Below are 22170 nucleotides of genomic sequence, written 5' to 3'. Positions count from 1 at the left end.
CATTCTACGGTGCTGTTGTTGCCAAAGTGCTTCTCTGGGAAACTAGGATTGCCATCATAAAGCAGGTTTATATTAGCTTCTAGTGGGAGGAAAAGGAAAAGGTTTTATAACACACTGCTTGCCAGTTCTTCACCTGGTTCCACGCCTGTCTTTTCCTCTCCAATAGCCATCCTCAACCAAACGGGTCTTCAGGTTGTATGTAAATGCTGAAGAAAGGAGTGTCCCCTGCAGCTCAGCCTTGTAACTTAGGAGGTGGGTGCTCACACGAGTGGCCGTCACTTCCTCTCTGGCTGCTGTCTGTCTCATCTCCAGAGTTTGCAGTGGGAATATGAGCTCCCTCTTTAAAATGCCATCACCGGGATGGATTTGATCCTCTCAAATCTCATGTTTCAAAGAAAAATAGGTAAAATTTCTCTAGGTGAGCCTCATGGGAGGTTCTCTAAGAACACACTGAACAATGGAATTTTCCCTTGGAAATGCCACATGGAAAGTCATATTCGCAGAGGGGATTTGTGGGGGAATTGGGAAGTTAGCTAGATTTGCTGCTTTCATACCTTCTAGGGGGTTCTGAGGCCAGGGAATTAAGTTTGTCGTAGCTGGAATCTTACTTTGCCAAAGTGTGGCCTATTGTATTAAACCTCAGTTGCCATGAAAAAACCGGAAAGGAAGCTATAGCACAAATAACTAAAGATATGTCAGTGTTCTGAGCATCAGTATTTGTGGGGCACTAAATACTGTTTATCTTTCTAGTAGCAGTTGGACACCTCTGCATTTTTCTTACTATACAATGCCTTCCTGTTGGTACTGGAGTTGGGGAAGAGAGGCACTCTAGTGCTTGAGGTCTTCAGTGTCATGCTTTCTTCTTTCTTCCTGACAACCCCAAGTAGCACACGGTAAGAGTATATTCAAGTTGGAGAAGACTGGCATGCTTGGGGTAGAGAGTTGGAAAGAAAGAAGGCCAATCCCCCTGTTGCTGATCCCCTTCTGTTTCAAAGAACAGTCACCATTCATTTGTTCAGAGCAGGCTTCTCTGTGCCTCCAGGCTGATTCTTCCACGCAACTCATAGTCTGTTTGTTCAAGTTCCCCTAACACGTATAAGGAATGCCCGCGATTTGGAGAACTTCTCCTCTTCCTCTGCCCATGGGAGCCGCTGCCCTTTCCCAAGCTCCTGGCCACTCTTCTGTGGAGGAAAGGCCTGGGTCCGTCTGACATGCAGGCCCGGATCAGGAGAGTCTGTAGCTCCTTAGAGACGTCTGCCTGCGCTGGTCTGTGGTTCATTGCTGGGACCATCTGGGTTCTGCACCTGACTTTGCCGTTGACTTATTAGCTTGTGACCTTGAGGCAAATTACCATTGCTGGAGTTCCCTTCATGGCTCAGCGGTTGATGTACCTGACTAGGATCCATGAGGATGCGGGTTCGATCCCTGGCCTCGCTATGAGCTGTGGTGTAGGTCGCAGATGAGACTCAGATCCCACATGGCTGCAGATATGGTGCAGGCTGGCAGCTGTAGCTCCGATTAGACCCCTAGCCTGGGAACCTCCATATGCCAGGGGTGTGGCCCTAAAATAGCAAAAAAAAAAAAAAAAAAAAAAAAAAATTAAAAATTACCATTGCTAAGTTTCCATGACTGTAAAATGGATCTCATATGTGTGTGTGTGTGTGTGTGTATTTACATATGGATGTATATTGAAGATTACATGATGTAAAATATACAAAGCACAAAATGTAATAGAGGTTTGGGGGATGATGCTATTAATTACTAGGGTACATACTACTGTACATACTACTGTAGGAACTATTGGAGTCTTGAGAAATTGGACTCACTCAGTACTTAGCTTTCGAAAACAGTCTGAGGACTACAGACTTTTGACTCACCCCCGTACTCCTTTAAATGCAGATCCCAAGCCTCTAGCCTGGTGTTTGAAATAGGACTCTCTAGAGGGTGGGCTCCGGCGACTTGTATTTTTAGAAACACCTCCTGTGATCCCAGCAGCCTTCCGAGTTTGAGCAGCGCTGGGTTCGTCCACATCCTTTGCCCGCTCTGTGTCCCCCTTCCCCTCCGGCCGTAGAGAGACATCTAGAAACTTTAACTCTTCCAGGTGAAGGCTCTTCTCCCTGGGCGGAGTCTGCCTTGGCGCGAATGAACTCACTTCCCCCGTGTGGAAGCTGGTCCTTTTTATGATGGGGCCCCACGTGGTTGAGTCACGTAAATGGTGTGAGAATGAGGATGGAGCAGAGCCTGTGAGATCATTAACAGGTGTGAGGAGGTTGGAGGCTGAGCCCTCCGGTGAGGGGCCCGCACCGGCCGTGGGCATGCTTCAAAGCGCGGAGCTGGTGTGCTGCCCTGACTTAGTGCTCTGTGCTGTGGGTAGAGCTTTGACCACCACCTCTCTACCCAGACACAGTTCCTTCACAGTTGGGGAGAGCAGGAGATGGCTGTTCCGTTGCCAGCTTCCTAAAATGCTTTTGAGAGTCAGCTGGGTTTTGCTTAGTCCTCTTCTGCTCTTGGATTAAATATAAAAATAACTATGTAAAGCATATCCACCCTCTTTTCCCTGTCTGCTGAAACGGCAATCTGCTTTTTCTAGAACCCATTAGAGAAGGAGGAGGAGAGGAAGGGGAAAGACATGTAAAACCCCCCATCCCCACCTCAGAGCTGCTTCTAGACAGGATTCTGCTGATAGATCTCAGCTGAGGGAGAGCAGAGCTGGTTGCCCGGGGACCTGCCTGGTTAAGGGTTAATTAAGCAGCCGTGAGCCTGTGCTTTCTCGCCCCATCCTTCCTCCCCCATCCTTCCTCCCTTCCCTTTGTAGCCATGTTAGTTTTAATCGACATCCCCACCAGAAGTCCGGAAGGGAAAGAAATACAGCCTAAACCTGGTGATGTTTTCATTTCTAAGCCATAAAAGTGTTTGATGTTAAGAAACATTTGAAACTATGGACCAGAGGGAGGTATTTGTCGCTACCTGGTTTTTGCTGCTCCAAACCAGCCTCGTCCCTGTGACCACAAAAACAGTAGCACCGGTTTGCAGCAGCTTTCCAAAGAGAAGGACTTCAATCTCCAACCTTCTCCTTTGATTGTAGTTCCGGAGAACAGATTTTCTCTGCCAGGTGTTGCTTTAATTTTCTACCTCCTTACGAGGAGTGATTTTTTTGCGTGTGTGTTTGTGTCCTTGAACGGGGGGCATGATTGTGGAGCTGCCTGGATCTGTTGACTTTCCTGCCACGGGTGTGATCTAAAGAAAGAAGATGCCTCATCCCCCTCGCTGTCCGGAAATGGAATGCCGTGCCCTGTGCTTGAGCACCAAGATGTGGTCTGCTGGTGAAAAGCTAGGCAGAGACCTCGGCAGAGACCAGGGGAGAAATTGATCAGCTTTGCCCTCCGCTCCCCGCCCCCCCTTGTAAGAGTCTCTCAGACTGGATGCCCCAGCTTTCCAAACATGGTCATTTTCAAGATAAAAAAATGCTGGGGGGAGAGTACCAGAGCATCTTGCAAAACCAGCCGCAGCGGCATCCTGCGTGACGGTCCAAATATTAATACAAATAGAATTAATTCGCACGCCAGGGGTGTCTCAGGAATCCATTTTATGTTGGCACTGCACTTGGGCTTGAGGTTTTTTTTCTTGCCACCCCGTGACTGCCCGAGTTGAAAAATGTTTGCTAAAGAAGGCAGCACGGCGCTGCGCCCCCATCTACAAATTCGCTCAAACGAATTCATTGACTCACCCTGGATTTTAACTAGTAGCAAGCAGAGGTTAAAAAGTAAATGGCTCTTTCATGTTCTGGGTGAGCGGGGAGACTGTTACCAAGGTCCCACCTGGCATTTCACGCTTATTTTATTTGGGGGAAAGAGCCAAGATGATGCAGTTATCATTAGCAGGTTCTCTAAGGACATGCTTCCTTAGTTCATTAAGGATTAGGGTTTAAAATACATCTGATGTGTAGATTCATAGAAGCGCATGCCAATTCCTTGTATCTTGTGTTAGATTTAGTTTGGGGCTCAAGCCAGACTTTGCTGTGGCTTTTGAGTTCTCCCAGCCTTGTCTTTCTTTTCCTGCAGTGAATTTAATAAAGAAACTATCTTACAGTAATAATTCCAACGAGCCCTGGACATTCCTTTGGGGGAAGAGGACTGACCTTTTCCTGTTTTTAATAAAACCTCTGTGAATTTGGGCTTGGCTTTTCTGCCGTCCTATGTCACCGTCTTTTTATTCCATAGTTAAGGGTGGGGTGAGCCCACTTCTTCCCTCTGAATCACAAGTGTGTGTGCAGTCCTGGACTCTTAGAATATGCATATGCCTATTACACTTGGTTCTTTCTCACACGCATTTGGCTACTTCTATTTTTATATTATCTCCTTTTTTTCCTTGTTGATAGATTTTGGCTTTTAGTTGTGACTCAGTTACCCCACCTATTTCTGAAAGACCTGGGAAGGAGTGCTTTTGTGATATGGGGTTGAATTATGCTCTGTTGATTGGTAACTGTGACACTGGCAGTTTTAAAAACTTCTTTTTTTGTCTTTGTCCTGAACAAGGAGCATTTTACACCTTATTAACTCCTAAAAAAAAAAATCCTACTGGGTGGATAATTTGGAATGGAAGAATTTAAGACCTTTTTTGGGGGGAAAAACCATATCCACAAAAATATCTCTTATGATTATTCTTTTTTTTTTTCTTTTTTCTTTTTTGCCTTTTCTAGGGCCGGTCCTGTGGCATATGGAGGTTCCCAGGCTAGGGGTCCAATCGGAGCTGTAGCTGCCGGCCTACGCCAGAGCCACAGCAACACCAGATCCGAGCTGTGTCTGCGACCTACACCACAGCTCACGGCAACGCTGGATCCTTAACCCACTGAGCAAGGCCAGGGATGGAGCCCGCAACCTCATGGTTCCTAGTCGGACTCGTTAACCACTGAGCCAGGTCGGGAACTCCTTGATTATTCCTTATCGTCACTAAAAAACATTTGGCATATGAAATAGAATAGCCTCTCCATGAATGTTTGATATATTTGAATATATAGCTAGTCAGTAGATAAGCTATTGAATCATGAGTATGAAATGATCATTTCTAAGGAATATATTCTCCACGGTCTCAAAACGATACCTGTACATTTGGGTTTTGTAGTCACTTATGATGGAGCATGATAATGTGTGAAAATAGAACTTTTTCAATTTTTGAAATTAAAACTTAATGTGTATTTGTCTTACATGTCTTCAGGCATACCCAGAGACATCTATTCCCTTGTGTCTGTCTAGTGTTCAGTGTCTTTTAGATTTTCCAACTCAGAGCTAAGTCCTAGCACATTCCTAAGTCCTAGCGTATTCCTTGAGAGGTGGCATAATTTAGATGCTTAAAAAGGAGAAAAAAAAATCTCTGGATAAAGGTAACGTATATGACACAGCAAGGAGGTTTCTGTTAAATCTCAGTAAACAGGGTTCTACTCACAATTACGTTACTGGCCCAGCCCTCGTCAGCCACGTAGGACCACGATTGTACGGCCAGGGTTTATTTTGCTTCGTCTTTCTTTCGCTCCCTCAGCTGAATTGTACAAGTAGGAGAATCCAGTAAATGATGGAGACGTTAAGAAGTTCAGAGGGAGGGAAATCACTGGACTCGTAAAAACCTGTGAGTGGCCGACAGTCCCTTCGCATTAAATAATCTGTTGATCTTCACAGCGGGACCTCAGTCATCCGTTCCTCGCACTCTTCTCCACTTCAGCCACCTGCTCTGCGTAGCCGTCTCGTGGCGAGAAACTCCGTCTTCTTTTAAAGAAAACCGTTTTTATTATAAAGCCCCAAGAGAGAAAACAACATGATTCAAATGCATGTCCTGATGCTCTTATGATTATGTATTGCAGATATAGTGTGTAAGATATGTGTGTACAGATATCTGTGTACATGTGCACTGTATAGAGTGTGTGTACACACGTGTGTATACATATGCATACCGGCTGGGATAAGAAGTGATAGAATGTACCTCACCCAATCACAGACCTTTCTACCCCTACAAGTAACCACTATCCATTAATAACAGTCACTTCATTGTATTTTTAGAAACACGTTTGTCACCCAGTGGGCATCCGCAAACACTATGTTTAGCCTTGTCCATTAAAAAAAAATCGATATACCTTTACGTCTTTTTTAATCTGTAAAGTTCCTCCTTGATCTCTTTCATTTCCTTACCATTTATCAATTGAAGAACTTGGGCTGTGTGACCTATAGAATTTTCCTGCGCCTTAGTTGTCTCGACTGCACACATGCACAGTGCCTTCAACGAGTTCCTCGGCCCCTGTCTGTCCTGCAGATTGGCATCCAGAGACTGGGTGACACTCAGCTTTGATCCCTTTGGCTAGGCTCTAGGTGGTGGTTGGCAAGGCCGCAGTTGTTATTGAAGCTCAGATTGTCCCACTTTAGCCAGTGGGGAACCTCTTCGAGTTGTGTTTTGGGTCCTTTTGCCGTGGCTTCAAAAGCCTTTGATAACGTTCCTGCTCTCTGGTCATTCCAGATATTCCAGGCTCGTCTTGTATATTTCCTGCGCTAGGTCTGGAATCAGCCCTTTGTCCAAGAAGCCCTAGTTTCTTTCAGTCTGAGTGTTTGGGAAGCTCATTGCTGCTGGGTTGGTCATTGTTTCCTAACCCTTTGTGAAGGACAGGATTGGGGATCTACTTCATCCATCTGTCTGTCCATCTATCTGTCTGTCTATCTATCTCTCACTCATAAAAATTAAAGGTTATTTCGTAGTTTATTTTACTACATACTTTATGAACTTATGAGTTCATATGGATGCTCTAATTCAAATTTGGGATTATGGAGTATTACTGAATCCCTTCTGTGTTACATTCATATATCCTTCCTTTTCCCAGAATGTTGATTCTTAAGGACACAGTGGAATAATAACATTAGAACATCACAGAATTACTCATTTGTTTTATCTCTTTTTTATGATTTTTAAGAGTTAAAATCTTGTTAATGTACAATGTTGTGTTACTTTGAAGAGTTTACAGCGTTGTGTTATTTTCATGTGCCCAACAAAATGACTCAGTTATACACATGTATTCTCTCTCAGATTCTTTTCCATTGTAAGCTACTCTAAGATGTTGATGTTATTACAAGATACAGAGTTCCCCGTGCTATATAGTAAGTCCTTATTGTTTATGTCTTTTATATGTAGTAGTGTGTACCTGTTAATCCCAAGCTCTTCATTTATCCCTCCCTCTTCAGTATCCATAAGTTTGCTTTCTATGCCTGTGCGTCTGTTTCTGTTTTGTAAATAAGTTCATTAGTTATTTCTATTATGAAGTGCACAATAGTCTCAGGAGAATAATACTAATACTAGTGCCTCTGTAGTTATTGAAAATATTAAAACTTTTTCTGGGGGGCATATGATTGCCCACTCCCCCCAAATCCTTCCTCATTTTTAAATAATTATGCCGTACCTACTATGTCAGGGCATATAGCCATTATATAGTCTACTCTCTGCTTCTTAGCCTCTTTCCGGGCTTCTATAACTAACTACATATTTTAAGATTCACCACTAGTCCCTATGTTGATGGCCTTTCTAATTGTTTTGATTGCCTGGAACTTATTTTCTAGTATGTTCTTCAGAAAGGAGTCATGGGAACAATGGTTTTTTGTTTTTTGTTTTTTTTTTTTTTTTTTTTCAGTTTTGCCTGTATCTGTAACAGTTTGTTTGAACACTTTATACTTGCAAGTCAGTTTTGCTGAATATAAAATTATTTTCTTTTATTTAGTATATCAAATAGACAACTCTCCTTTCTTCTGGCCTAAAGCATTGCTTTAGAAAAATCTGATGATAAATTTTAATTTTCTTTACACTATAAATCATGTACTCTTTTTTTTTTTTTTTTTTTTTTTGGTCTTTTTGCCTTTTCTAGGGCCGCTCCTGTGGCATATGGAGGTTCCCAGGCTAGGGGTCCAATCGGAGCTGTAGCTGCCGGCCTACACCAGAGCCACAGCAACACCAGATCCGAGCCGCATCTGCAACCTACACTACAGCTCACGGCAACGCTGGATCCTTAACCCACTGAGCAAAGCCAGGGATCGAACCCGCAACCTCATGGTTTCTAGTCAGATTCGTTAACCCCTGAGCCAGGACGGGAACTCCAATCATGTACTCTTTTTGCCTAAACACCCAAAGTGTTTTATTAGAATATGTCTTGGGGTTGTTTTTCTTGGGTGGGGTGGTGATCAGTATTGTCAGGTACAATATATCATTTTTAATGTCATTTCGAGGTTTTTTTTTAATGTCCTTTGCTTTTTATTTGTGACTTGCTTACCTGTTCTCCAACAATACATTTCTTATTTTATTTTATTTCTTTTAAAATTATTATTTAATATTATTTTATTTTAATATTTATTATTATATTTCAAAATTTTTTCCTGAATTATAGTTATTAACATTTGTTATGTTTCCTTGCCTCAGTGTCTTCTTCAGAATCTCTTGTTTATCTATATGTTCAATTTTCTTTGCCTATCTTTAATATTTGTGTCTTTCTCTTCAAATACTTTTATCTTTTTTTTTCTTTGTTAGCTTCCCCCTTTTACCTTTTATATTTATTAAGGGGTTATCCATTATATATTTCTCCTAGTTTAATTGGCATTGATGAAATAATTTTTTTATTTTTCAGTTCCTTTCTGAGTCCTGTCATCATATTTATGAGTTCTTCTAACCTGATCGTGGTGTTCTTTTGTATTTTATATCATTTCTTAATATCCTTATGCTTATTTTGAAATGACAGATTACAGTTCTGGTCTAGTCTCTGAGAATGTCTTTCCAGCATGCTTTTATTGTCTTCAGGAATTTTTGTCTGCTCCTTATTCTTTTTTATAATTGTAATAACTTCGTATGGGATTTGACCACGATACTTTTCCTTTGTTCATTTTTATGTGACATTAATTTTCCTGTCCTTTTAGAATGAGGTAGAGTTCAAAAAGTCTCCCTACCTTTACAGAGCCTTTGGTTGTGTGTGTGTGTGTGTAGTGTTCATGTTTAAACAGTATGGTAGATTGCTTTCTGGGATTCCCTGCTGCTCTTCCTGCCCCCACTTTGATTTAGACCTGTTCTTTCTTGCAGAGCTCTTGTTCCATACTGCTCAAGTTTGATGCCACTTGTAGCCATGTCTCATCAATGGGTCTTACTCTGGAAGGCAGCTCATGGGGACTACAGTGCTGTATTCTTTTCAGTCCTACTTACCGTGGGCCCTTGCACTTGGGTGTTAAAAAGGACAAACCCCCTGCCAGTTATAGCTGTTGTTCCAAATTGGCCCACTGAGCTTGCTAGTGCATACTTGTAGCTATTGTAGGATTTGCCTGTTCTCAGACCCATTATTTCCTTTTTCCTCTCATCTAGACGCCGATTCCATGTAGGATTTGTGACTGTTGGTAGTTTATGCCTTTAACATGTTTGGGATTCATGAGGAAATTCCATCTCCTAGTTTTGTTTTAGATGTTGCCCATGAGTTTAGGTTTTGTTGCTTAGTTGTTCTATTTTTATAGTATTCAGAGGATTGAATTGGCTTCCAGCATCTTCTGGGATTCTCTCTCCTGCATAGTTTAAATAGTGCCCCATATGATTAGCAGCATGTATTTGAGAAACAACAACTCAGTAAAGGGGGCTAGAATTCCCAAAGGGCTTTCTTCTAGGCAAGCTAACTAGCCCCACAGGGTGTAACCCATGCATGCAATTTCAGAGATTCCATGTATGCTAGGAAACTTAGATACTCAGCCCAGAAATGGGAGGAAAAAAGTCCTGCATAGTTTTATTTTTGTTTTGGTATTAATTCAGCTTTTCTCCCTTTCATTAAACCTAGACATCTTTCAAAAACAACCATGGTGACTTATAACCATAGTTACGAAAGATAAAATATAATAATATCTGATTGAGGGCATTAGTTAAAGTAGACTAACTGCTGAAACAAGCACTCTAACCATCGTGGCGTCTTAACAAGTTAGACCGTGGCCTAAATGATTTAGGCCTCATTTAGACCACAGTCTAACTTGCGTTGGAGGCTGGGGTGAGTTGAGTGCTCTGTTCCACATAGTAATTCAGGGACCCAGGACGATCCTCAAGGGCTTCAGAGTCTGAAGCACTGGAAGACTGAGAATATAGAATGTCTCAAGGGAGGATTTTAGGGACCAAGGATGTCACACATCATTTCTGGGCCCAGTTTATTCATGGAGAACTATATGACAGCAAGGGAAGCTGGGAAAGAGAGTGTAACTGTGTGCCCAGGAAGAAAAAGGAATGAGGTTTTATAAGCTTAGGGTCTGCCATGGTGAGGAAATGGAGAAAGAGAAGAATAAGGAAAAATGTATCAGAATAGGGAGGCCCCTTCAGTAAGGAATAATAGTAACCTGGATATAGGGAAGAATTTGTTGGCTTTGGAAACCTGAAACACATGTGGTATGCTTGGAGCGTCAGATGAAGTCAGACAAGGAGGCTGTTCTAGCCTCCTCTGAAGGGCTTGCCTATTGCCCAAGTATTCTAAACCTCCTCCTGCATGAGAAATAGGGACCCTGCTATTGGCTCTTGGTAAGCAAGAAAGCACCATAATCCAATCTGTGTTTTTGAAAGAGAATTCTGGCCCCCAACCACTACCAGAAAGGCCTCTGAAATTGAAGAAGAAACCAATTTTCCGAACCTTTCCTGATCGCGCGCCTAGTTCTCAATACCCAGGAAAAACTGACTTCACCTCTGCCTGTGCCCATCTAAATCATGCTTACTTGGTAGGCTTCCATTAACGTACGACAGTCACAACCAGAGGCTGCAGTGAGTTCTATAAATTCAGACTGGAAATGTAATTTCAGATCTCACTGGGCCTGTGTTGTTTCAGTGATATGATAATCAATGACTGTAGCTCCCTTTGAAGCTCATAGAGTGACCTCTTTTGACATTGATTTCTCATCTGTTTTTTTTTCTCTGACCTTTTTTCACCTCCTATGTCTCTTTATTTGCGAAGGCATAGTATTTTATTGCCAGGCACCCTTATAATAACCACAGTAGCCATACATTTCGCTTTGTTCAGATCATTACTACCTAAATAGACGCTCTTGTGGCAAGATCTAGTCCTAGGAACCCATGTTGCAAAGCTCTTCGAAGGAGATGGTTTTTCTTCCTTTAGAAGGTACCAGAGTGAGCTGTTGAGTAGTCTTCTTTGCTCAGGCTGGAGTCTAGGAAGATTGCTACGTGATCTTATGATCTTACTTTTGGAGTAGGGACCCGAATTGAGAAAACCAGAGAAAATGGTCTCAAGTATATGATATCAGACTTCACCTGGTATTTCTAATGCATTACTTAGCATGTCTTGCTAGAAGCGCGTTGGAGGTTGAAGGCAAAGATACATAAAATGTGTGCCTTCCTCAGAGAAGGGCGTGGGTTCTCCGGTATTTCTGCTCCCCCCAGCGTGACCTTTAGAAGAGAATGTGATCGATAACCTACTGGATCATCTCTTGTCTGGCTGTCAAGAAGGTCCAGGAAGGAGACACAGAGGGAGGTTGATGCAAGCCCCTGCAATGGCTAAGTGCACGCTGAGTAGAGAAATACTCATGCTTTTTCAATCATTTCCAGAAGGTTCCTAAGTACCTGATGTGTGATGAGCTTTTTCACTTGGGGCATCTGCTGTCTCTGCCGAGCTCAACATTCCAGAGAGGTTATTTTTTTTTCCCCCCGAGTTCAAAACTGAACATGTCAGCAGCGAGCAGCCACCCAGCTTTATGACGAATGCCACGGCTGACAACTTCACAGCTGCCAAGGAATTGGCTGAGCCTTTCTTGTAAAGCAGCACCATACAGGAGAGACGTGCCATTGGTTCTCACCCTGGAATTCCCAGATGTCCTCACCCTGGGAAAACATGCCAGCCTCTCCTTACAGGGTTGTCCAGTGTCTGGTGGTAATGACCATGGCTGGTAGCTCTTGAAAGGGTACAAGGGGACTCTTCTTCTGTACTATCAGAGTAAAAAACAAACAAACAAACAATACAACACAAAACGACCACCCTGTTTTTGGAACGAGGCCATTAACTTATTGATCATGCTGCTCGGATTGTTTGAAACCAAAGAGATCATTGAGGGAGCACATATAAATGTTTTGTTTTACTATTTATTCGTGAAGAATTCTAATAATTCTATAGACATCTAATGACTAGAATAAGAATCACATAATTTTTCTATACTATTTTGAGGTTTGCAGGGGCAGCTCTTTTAAGATGTGTCATTTTGATGTGATGAAGGAGAAATGAAGGCAGGACGATGACAGAAAAGTGCCTCCTGAGCCCCATGATCATTTTCAGGAGGCCCATTTATTTTCATCAGAAATCCGATAATATGCCAGAGCCCTCTTAGTGATTACGGATGATTAGTCCTTGGACTCTGGCTGGAAGATAGAAGATTCCTTAACCAAGTGCCCTGGGTCGTCTCCGAGAAACCATGTGAGGAATGTCCTGCTGTGGTTACCTAGCCCATCAACCAGATTGCGGTCCCTCATTATCCCCCGTCCCAATGAGAAGGGAGAGAGACACCGTTCTCTTCTAAAAGTGCTTATTTGGTCCCTGCCCCACAGTTGCCCTTTAGTCGAGAAATGTCTAGGAAAGTCCAGCCAGGTCAAGGGGAGCGTCTGGTGGATCGGAAGTGCTCCTGCATCCATTGTTAGAAAGGTTCTCCCGCACCTGGTCCTGAACGTCGAGCTCTCGCTGGCTTCATTTTAGAAAGATGGAGAGGGAGACGTGCGAGCGTTCGAACATGAATGTGACGTCTGGGTATTCCTCAGGTTGTAACCAGGAATTCATCTGGAATCATGTACAGAGGGAGACGATGTTGATGCTGATGTGTTCAGTCACTATGAAATCTGCCCCAGCATCCGCTTCAGGGTTGCCCCGCGTGCCTTTGCATTTGCACAGGTCATTTTCTGTTCTGCATCTTCAAGTCGATCTGCGTTGCATCACCCCCAGTTCCTTCTTTGGCACTTCCTCCGAAGTTGCCTGATCACTTTCCTCAGAGTTACAAAATTCAATCTTAGAATGCAAGGTGTGTTTCCATTTCACACCCTTAGCATGTCTTCCTGGGCCCCTTGAAATGCTTCTCATGGGAAATGACTCCCAAACGGTTTCGTGGTTATCATCATAGAACTTTCAAGTACTTTGATACATGGGAGATAAGACTCAGGGTGGGTTCCCCTGCTTTCACGTAATCCCACTTGGCTGTTTAAAAGCACAGTCAGTAGGTGACCCAGCATTCTTCTTTCTTGGGGCAGCTCCAGTCCCATAAGACTCTTCTTTTCTCTCTCTCTCTTTCTTTCACCTCTTAATACGCAATGGCAGTGACTGTTCTAAAAACACAAGGATGGCCCCTGCCAGTGGGCATGCATTGACTCATAATCATTGCCCTTTTAATTTGAGGCTCTAGCAGATGGAAAGTTATTTGGATGTTGCAGTCACAGCAAAAATAATGTTGGCGTCCTCTCAGCTTTTGCCTGGAGAAGCCCAAGAGCCTGTTTCTTATAATTAGAAGGTGCGTGTGAATTTGAGACGTAGCAGCGTCAGCCATTGTAAGCATGAACTGATTCACCTTTTAGAAGTGACAGGTGAAGAATAAGCCCAAGGTTGCCTGGAGCTTTCTTTAGGATAATACCCAAAGGGAAACCCTTGAAGGTTCAAGCCCAGAATTATCAACATAGCCTAGTCTTTCCTGTCCCTCCCCCACCCCCCATTATTCATTCTGTTCCCTCCTGTCTCAGAACCACCTGAGGACATGAAACTGCTGACTTCAGCATCTTGGCCAGTGCGGAGCTCTTAGATCCTAGATGTGAAATGAGGAGGAAAAAAAGTCTTTCACAAAACCTTTCTTCCAGAATTTCATTTCTCCCTTTGTCAAGCCTGTGTGCCCGCCTTTAAAGAATTTCTCTCTTCTACCACGCTGTCTATTCTGTGCACTGATTCTTTCCCACACCTGATGGCCAAAGCAGTGTTCCTTGGCCTGAGCAGTCATTTTAAATGGCACTTATTTTTATCATTTGGAGCCCTAGAAAGGTCTTCTAAAAGCAGACCCAGACACTCAAGTCCTAGTGACACAGGGCGAGAGCTATGACTTTCCCTAGAGTTTTGATTATTAGTTGAGTAATTTATTTTGGTGGGAGTCCCATCAGCTGGGACCACTTATTAACAAGTGAATTGGGGACAAACCGTCACTAATGGAACAGAAGAGAAGATGTGACTGATGGACCCATATCTATGTTTGGGCCCTGGAGATCCTGCTCTTCCAACCTCAGGTCATTCTGACACTGTTGGTTTTTGGAAACTGGCATTTCTTTCTTTGATCTGCAGTCACCTGCCTCTCTATGGAGTTTCCTTTGGACCGAAGGAGATGGTTTTTTCTGCCAAGCAGCTTCCAGATGAGGAATATCTGAAATATCGTAGGTGGGATATCTGGCCACCCCTGCCTCCCCGTTCTTCAAAGTTGAGTTGGCCTCAGATTACCTATGACCTTAGATGATAAAGTTTCCCAGGCTATGTGGTCTCTCCCATGTAATAGAAAATAATGTCTTTTGCTGGGAAGGGGGAAGGGCTATATTTTATCACGATCTTTCTCATGTGTAGCCTAATTTTTGTTGAATTGCATCTAGTTTTACTACTTCAGCAACTTTCCTGGGCCAGAGAATTCACTGGTGAAGCTGTGTTGCCAGTAGTATTGTCTCGCGCCCTGGCTGAGACATCTTGGCAAGTCACTGCAGATGGGCTCCAGGGGTCCAGGTCAGAGGCACTCATTGGTATGATTGCTTCTCATAAGGGTCTTTGGCATCCCAGTTGTTAAATTCCCCTGAAAGGGCTTCATGCTCCTCTGACTCACAGTGAAGTTTGCTCCATGTGGAAAAGGCCGTAAACCTTCTGATGGGACACTTTCCCATATTTCTCCTGTTCTTGGTCAGTTTGCTTCCTTTACTTGTTCAGAATGATGCCACCTCTTTACAGGAACCTACAGTCTTTTCAAACGGGAAGAAGAGAAGGCCTTTTCCTTTCCACATAGTTGTCCCCAGTGGGAGCAGAGAAGGCCAGGCTTTCCTTTTCTGCCCCATTCTGGCTCCTTTTCGTTGCTTGTGGTCTCCTCCTTCTGGCTCCCAGAACAGCTGCTGTTGACTTCTCACCAGTGGCACTGGCTGGTCTCCCTGGATTGGGACCAGCTCTAGTGCAGCCTGTGGCAGGAGAAAAAGGTGCTCCGAGCATCCAACACAGGGAAGACTCATTTTGTTATTTTTGGCCATGCCTGCAGTGTGGAAGTTCCTGGGCCAGGAATCAAACCCTTGCCACAGCAGTGACAATGCTGGATCCCTAACCTGCTGAGCCATCAGTGAGCTCCCGGGGGGAAGACTCCTTACTTCACCTCTGATCTTCTTGATTGGGCTGATGGTTGCACCTGTCGTTTTCTTTTTCTCTCCTTGGCTGTCTTGCGGCCTTATCGCCTCCTCTGCGGAAACTCAACATTTCTTCCCATGATAAGACTGGTATTTCTCTCCTCCTCCAAGAAGCCTTACTTTCTTTTTTGGTCTTCCTAGAAACATGATTCTTGGTTCTGTGATTCCCTGGAATCACCATGAATCAGCACTTACCAAATGATTTCTTGCTGGTATGCATTCTTTGAGATGAAGAAACATGTTCCCAGGTAGATAAGTTTAGGAAAATGTGCAAACTCTATTCCTGCTTCTCAGAGTTTACAAGAGCCTAGTAAAGGCTCTGAGAATTCCTGCAGTCGGGAAATGAAGTTTTGTTTTGTTTTGTTTTGTTTTGTTTTGTTTTTTTGATGTGTCATCTAGAATTTCACAGGGATAAAAATTCTGGTTAGAACGAACCTGCCCGAGGAAGCAAAAGTTAAATTCTGACTTAAATGAGGGGCAGAATTTGGAGTGAGGGAGGGATGTTGGCAGTAACATTCTGGGCTGAGGGAATGCAAGCTCAGGAAACTCTGAAGGCCCTTGTGCCTGGACAATAGTGGAGAAGGATTGAGAGAGGAGCTTGGTGAAGCAGAGCGCACAGGAGGGCCTGGTTGGGAAGGACGTATGGGTCACATTAGGGATTTTGATCACTATGGAATGGACAAAGGAAAACCTTCGGGTATAATTGGAGATGGCTTGTCGAAAATCCACTCTGGCTGTAAGTTGGGAGTGCACAGGAGGAGAGCCAGAGTGTGTGAAAATTTACTCACACTCCAAGTTCCTCCTCCAGTGGGGAGCAGGAAATACATTATGTCTTAATCTCTTGCAGTTTTAAATCATTTTCTTTCCCATGAAATAGTCCCTTTCAGGTAACTGCTCAGAGTTACCCACCCAGCCTCCTTCTCCCCAAGATGGTGCAGGTGGAACGGAGCCTGGTACCCAACTTGGGGGTCTCTGGGTGCTCACCACTGCCCCCTGCAGGAGTGGCACATCATGGTCCTCCTGGTCACTGCTGCCCTGCCTCCATCTGCGGCTCAGCTCGGTGCCTGGTGAACTCACTCTCTTCAGTTTCCGCTTGGTTGGGGCCAGAGGAGCCTTTCTCTGCCTCATTTGCATCCTAGCTCTCCGGGCGTTGCTGCATCCTGACTGTGGGAAGTCTGGCTCTGGGTCCCACCTGGATTCTAGTATGATACACCCACCCCCAGCCCTGGTCCCTGGGAGGTTCCCCAGCCAACACCATCCTTGAGTGCCCTTATCCCTGCCCAGAGCACACAGGACCTTCTGCCTCCTTCTGTACTACACTGAAGACAGGGGAGCCACTGGGGAGCTGGACTCAGGCTGTCTCTCCACCTGGTCCATGCCCATCCTCCGCCTTTATCTTGCTGAGTTGCTCCAGGTTGGAGGTTGGGGAGCAGCTGCTAAGATGTTTCCAGGCCGGAAGTGGAGAAAAACTCTTTACTTGTCGACCCGCTCCTGCACTGCCACCCAGCGAAGCGGTCAAGACACATTTCTGGGTCTGCTCCTGCTACCTCTGCCCGTCTTCTTCCTCGTCTGCACCCTGGGCTGGAAAGGTGGCCTCACTCATTTCTCTAGCCCCATTTTGTATCCTCTCTCTCTCAGCCTGTCGTCAAACACTAAAGCCCAGGGTAAAAGCCGAAGATCTTACTATGGAATTGAGAATCCCCTTTCTTGTGCTCTGTAAGATTCCGTTTAGAGGCTTCTGTCTAGCGACCGCAGTCAGACACATGAGCTTGGAGACTCAAACTGTGTGCTTCTTGGTTGTTGTCATCTCCTTCCCCCCTCCCCAGTTGGAAAAATAAACATAGTTGTGGTTCAGCTGTAAAAATGGATAGGGGCAGAGGATTGCAATTCATTACATTGCTTGAATATTTAAAAAATATCCTCCCTGGTAAAAGTAGGAGCACGATCTGCTAAGAGAGATATTTGTTAACTTGGCCTTGGGTGATGACAGTGGGAACGGAGAGGAGTGAATGGGTTAGAAAAACACAGCAGGGTTGGTGGTATTTACTGCTGGGTGAAATAAGGTGAATTGCTCAGAGAGGAGGATCTCAGGTTTCTGGTTTGCATGGATGGATGGTGATGCCATTTACTGAGACACAGAACCGAATCGTTTAGGGGGACTGGTCCACTTTTGGATGTGGTCAATTCGAAGTGCCCGTGAGACCTTCGAGTAGAGATATCTAGTAATCAGTAGGATATGGAGATTTATAGCTCAAAAAGGGAGATGTCTCTAGGAAATCATGTCATATTCATAAGGTTGGTTGGTGGGTATGAAATTGGAAGGGTGATAACTAGATATTTATCAAATGATAAATAGTTGGATGCAGCCAACTCACTGTGGGCAGAGGTTTACCAATGAGACCAAGAGAGAAATGCGTTCATATACCCTTGCCATTGTACATCCCATCCTTCCTCACTCTCCTTTTCTGAAGGACACAGCTTTCACTTGTACGTTAATATATTCAGTCAGTTTACAGCAGATCTTACCAACTAGGGAAGAATTTCGTCTCTTTCCAATGAGGTTGCCTATCTCTGTTTGGATCCCATTCTGTGTTGCTCTTAAGATTTTACTCTCAAAAGTCATTTTATTTCGATATTACTATATTCCCCCAGTACCTGGAAAAATGTTGATAACTGATGAAGCTAGAAATACGGAGCTAAATAGATGTTTGGACTTCATCCTAAGGTAGGTGATGGAGAGCCATCGAGGGTTTTAAGCCAAGGAGTGAGTAACATAATTTGGGCGTTCTTCACTAGGCTCCCTTTATGGAATGTTAGCAAGTTGACGCGTCCATTCAATTCAGCACTTATTTATGGATCATCTCTTTTATATAAGATGCTGCGCTGGGTACTATGTGGGTATAAAATTAAAAGGTTAAAAAGAAAATGTTTCATCTATTATGCTGGTGTCCATTTTGGACATAGGTAGAAAAAGCTATAGCACTAATTTTAAGTCTGATTTGTAAAGGAAAGCACTGCTTGAGATATTAGTGGTTCCTGACATAAATCCTTTTAGTAAAGACATGTCTTTAACCCTTTTAGATGACAATAAGCTCCAAGGACAGCATCTTTTCCTCTTTTTTTTTTCTTTTTATGGCCACACCTGTGACACAGGGAAGTTCCCGAGCTCGGGGTTGAATCTGAGGTGCAGCTGCAGGCTCCGCCACAGCCCTAGCAACTCTGAGTTTGAGCTGTATCTGTGACTATGCCACCGCTGGCAGCAATGTCAGATCCTTAACCCACTGAGAGAAGCCAAGGTTTGAACCCACAGCCTCATGGGCACTAGGTCAGGTTCCTGACCTGCTGAGCCCTAAAGGGACATTACTCTTTCAGCTCTGGAAAGACCAGCCTACTTGAGCTTATAGTGTTCATCTGGTCATTTAGCAGGAATATACTCGCTATATATTTTGATTTTTTAAATTTTTTATGATTTTTATTTTTTTCAGTTATAGTTGATTGACAGTGTTCTGTCAATTTCTACTCTCCAGCAAGGTGACCCAGGCATATATACATATGTGTTCTTTTTCTCCCATTCTCCTCCATCATGTTCCATCGCAGTTCCCTGTGCTGTACAGCAGGATCTCATTGCTTATCTAAGTACAAAAAAAAAAAAAAATTGGAAGCAGCCAACAGGTCAAAGACTTTTGTGTGAAAATTACATACTTCAAAAGGAACCCAGTGGGCTTGGAGAGTGTGCCTCTGAGGGAGAGTGGCAGAGGGATTTTTTTTTAGGGTTGGATTTTAACATCCCTGACCAGTTGGGTGAAAATTGTTTTGAAGATGTATTACATTCCCTGATCAAATGGAAAAAAAATGACACCTGCCATGGTATCTAGGAGACACCCGACTAACATGGCCAAGAGCCACACACTCTTTCCCACATGGCCTTGTTGTGCAAACCTTCCAATAGCCCATCCCTGGCAGCTGGGACAACCTCGTGCCTCCTCATGGAGACCGGCCACTCAGAAGATTAGGGAAAGCTCCAGACTGGTCACTGTTTTCCCTTGGAAGTTCCCAAGTGTGGTTAATGGGTAATCTTTTCTTTCTAATATTTAATCTAGCAGTTCCTTCCTTTCTGCTTCTTTTAATACCTGAGTCAACCTTGAAGACACTTGCACTTTAAATATATGAGTCAGGCGGTTTTGGTGCAACAGTGTCATGTTAAAAATTGCTATCAGGTGCACTTCAGGGTTGTGTCAATAATTTCCTAGCTCTTGGATGTCCTATAATCTGTTTTATTTTTTTTTATTTTCCCAATACATTATTTTTTTTCTACTGTACAGCATGGTGACCCAGTTACACAAACATGTATACATTTTTTTTTCACACATTATCATGCTCCATCACAAGTGATTAGACATAGTTCCCAGTGCTACACTGCAGGATCTCATTGCTAATCCGTTTTATGTGTTGTTTTTTGTTCCAGTCCTGCAAGGGTTAATTTTCTTTCCCCTGTTAGTGTTTGATGGGACTCCTCCTATATTAATGTGGGTTTTGAAATGAAAAATCCCTACATGCGCCAAGAGTGCCTTGGATAGTTTTGCATTTGCAAATAAAGCCCTAACAAATGCTCATTTAAAAAAATATATTTTCCCAGCTGAGCACATTAAGGCTATATGCTGCATCTTTGTATTCACTTCAATAAACCAGGTGTGCTTCTGGAGATTAGCTATTTTTTATAAAGAATGATTTTGAGACAAATGACAATGGGCTCATTTCTCTTTATGCCGAGGATCACATTAAAAGAAAACCGCCGTGATTAGTTTTAATATCTCAGATAGCTTAATGAGTACTCACTAAAAATGTGCATGCGTGCGTGTGTGTGTGTGTGTGTGTGTGTGAACGTACAAGCACAGAAGGTAGATATATGTGTACACATGGGTCTGAATAATTTTCTAACATCTTGAGTAATACCTGTCAGGGATTTTAATAACCCGGTGCCGGTGAATTATTCTGGTGGCTGTTTTTGCTGAGGCTTTCGTCGGGAAGTCCATTTTCCTCTGGAGCTGGGTTTTCTTTTTTTTTTTTTTTTAAGTACCCATCAGAAAATATGAAAATGGACAAGGATTTTATGTGTCAGTTATCATCAAGGATGGCTTCTATCTTCATAACTTATCTGGAGTTCTTTTACACCGTACATCTCACCTGTAACCAGAGCTGGAGGTTGGCGTAGGGATGCGAGGTGTGTGGGTTAGATATGGGGCTGACCTTAGGCACCAGTAAGAGATGGGTTAGAGGTTGCTGGGAAGGGGTGACGTTCCTTTACATAGAATGCACTTGGAAAGAGGTTGCATCCTGACCCTTCTTGTCTAGTTCTGTAGTTAATGAATAGAGGGCATGCGTGCAGATGTTGGAAAAGGCCCGTGGGGAGAAAGCTGGGAAAGCAAGAGGATCCAGGGGCCTGGTAGAGCCGACGGTCAAGGGTTCACAGAAGCCAGTCTGAGCAGGGAGTCCCCTGTAGCCACAAGGGGCAGGGTGGGGGGTGGCCAGCAGGCAGAATCATTTCAGAGGCATCTCCTGGACATCCCAGAGGAGGAAGAGCTGCCTTGGGCTTCTGCATTTCAAGATCTGCTCCCGGTGGTAAATGTAAGAGGTGATTATTGCTGTATTAGAGAATCAACGAAGTCTCGATTATTTAAAAACAGATTCTTCCCAGTGCTGTAGTCAGGGGACCCATAGTTGTGTTAGTATCTTTGTTTTTTTTTTTTTTCTTGACATGGGTTCTTTTAATGCAAGTGGTATCTTTTCTAGAAATTGGAGAGGGAAGGATAAAATTAAAATTTGGCAAGTTTTTTTTTTTTCTTTTTTCGGAACCCTGGGTGATGGTTTATACAGGTGGAAGGATGAGTTGGAAGCTGTTGCAGATATGCGGTGGGTGAATGGCCAGGAAAGACCGTGACCCATATTTTCTGTGACCCCAGATAATTCATCTTCTGCTCTCCCTTTTGAGGTGTTAGTTTTGTTTTGTTCCTATGTGAGCACAATCTCTGTAAAGTGCATTAGTGCCTTGTCTTTAGAAACATGACTTAATTTTTGGTCTATATGTGTCTTTAAGAGCCAGGATGTGGGTACCAATAACTGTTGTTCTTTTGCCTCTAATCCCGAGAAGCTGGCTCAATGTGAGAGTAAGAAAAATAAGAACCAGAAGAGCTAAATTTAAAACTCCGGGTTAAGATAATGGCTCTTTAATGGGAGGTGTGCTTTTGTCACGGGATTTTTTTCTTTCTTTTTTTTTGGCTATTGTAAAACTGAGAAGGGTCAACAGAGATGTGTTTCATTTCAGGAAGTGTGACTGAGAATTTTTGGTTAACAGGGGCTGAAGTGGTGCATTATTCATTTATTATCGATGGGTTTTAAAAATGACACAAACTTTTCAGGTCGAGTCTGGTGATTTTATAGTGGCTGTGTAAATGGGCGAGAGAGAGGCTTCCTCTCTGTAACCGAATCCCAGCTTCCTTCTTTCCATTTCTGGAAAGCATCTTTGTGGTCCAATTTAGCTGAGATCGGTGAGAGCACTCTGTTTGCTGTGTCTAGGGTTGGAATGTGGCAGGACTACCCTGCAGCAGTAGCAAGTTTGTCTTCTTCGCTGAGTTTGCTAGTGGGAGGTGGGACTTAATTATGTATACACAGGTTATTACAGAGTATTGGGGGCGGGGAAGCGGGGGAGGCCAAGAAATGCTCAATGTTTGCCATTGACTTTGAACTGGAGCTGGG

General features: G+C 43.6%; 1 protein-coding gene across 17 annotated transcripts in view; it reads left to right on the top strand.

The window, feature by feature from the left end:
- The window catches only part of ESRRG (estrogen related receptor gamma), a 660805-nt gene that overhangs the window by 74803 nt on the left and 563832 nt on the right, over positions 1-22170 (top strand). For 3 of the 17 annotated variants that reach the window (XM_021064113.1, XM_021064117.1, XM_021064116.1), the window contains exon 1: positions 19050-21042. The exons of the other annotated variants lie outside the window; for them this stretch is intronic. In XM_021064113.1, coding sequence (XP_020919772.1) covers positions 21041-21042 — 2 coding nt within the window. In that variant the 5' untranslated portion in view covers positions 19050-21040. Of the gene's footprint in view, positions 1-19049; positions 21043-22170 lie in introns of those variants that run through there. 17 annotated transcript variants of the gene reach the window in all.

This window comes from Sus scrofa, chromosome 10 (assembly GCF_000003025.6).
Source record: "Sus scrofa isolate TJ Tabasco breed Duroc chromosome 10, Sscrofa11.1, whole genome shotgun sequence".
Taxonomy (NCBI): Eukaryota; Metazoa; Chordata; class Mammalia; order Artiodactyla; family Suidae; genus Sus; species Sus scrofa.
This window is presented reverse-complemented; position numbering and strand designations above follow the sequence as displayed.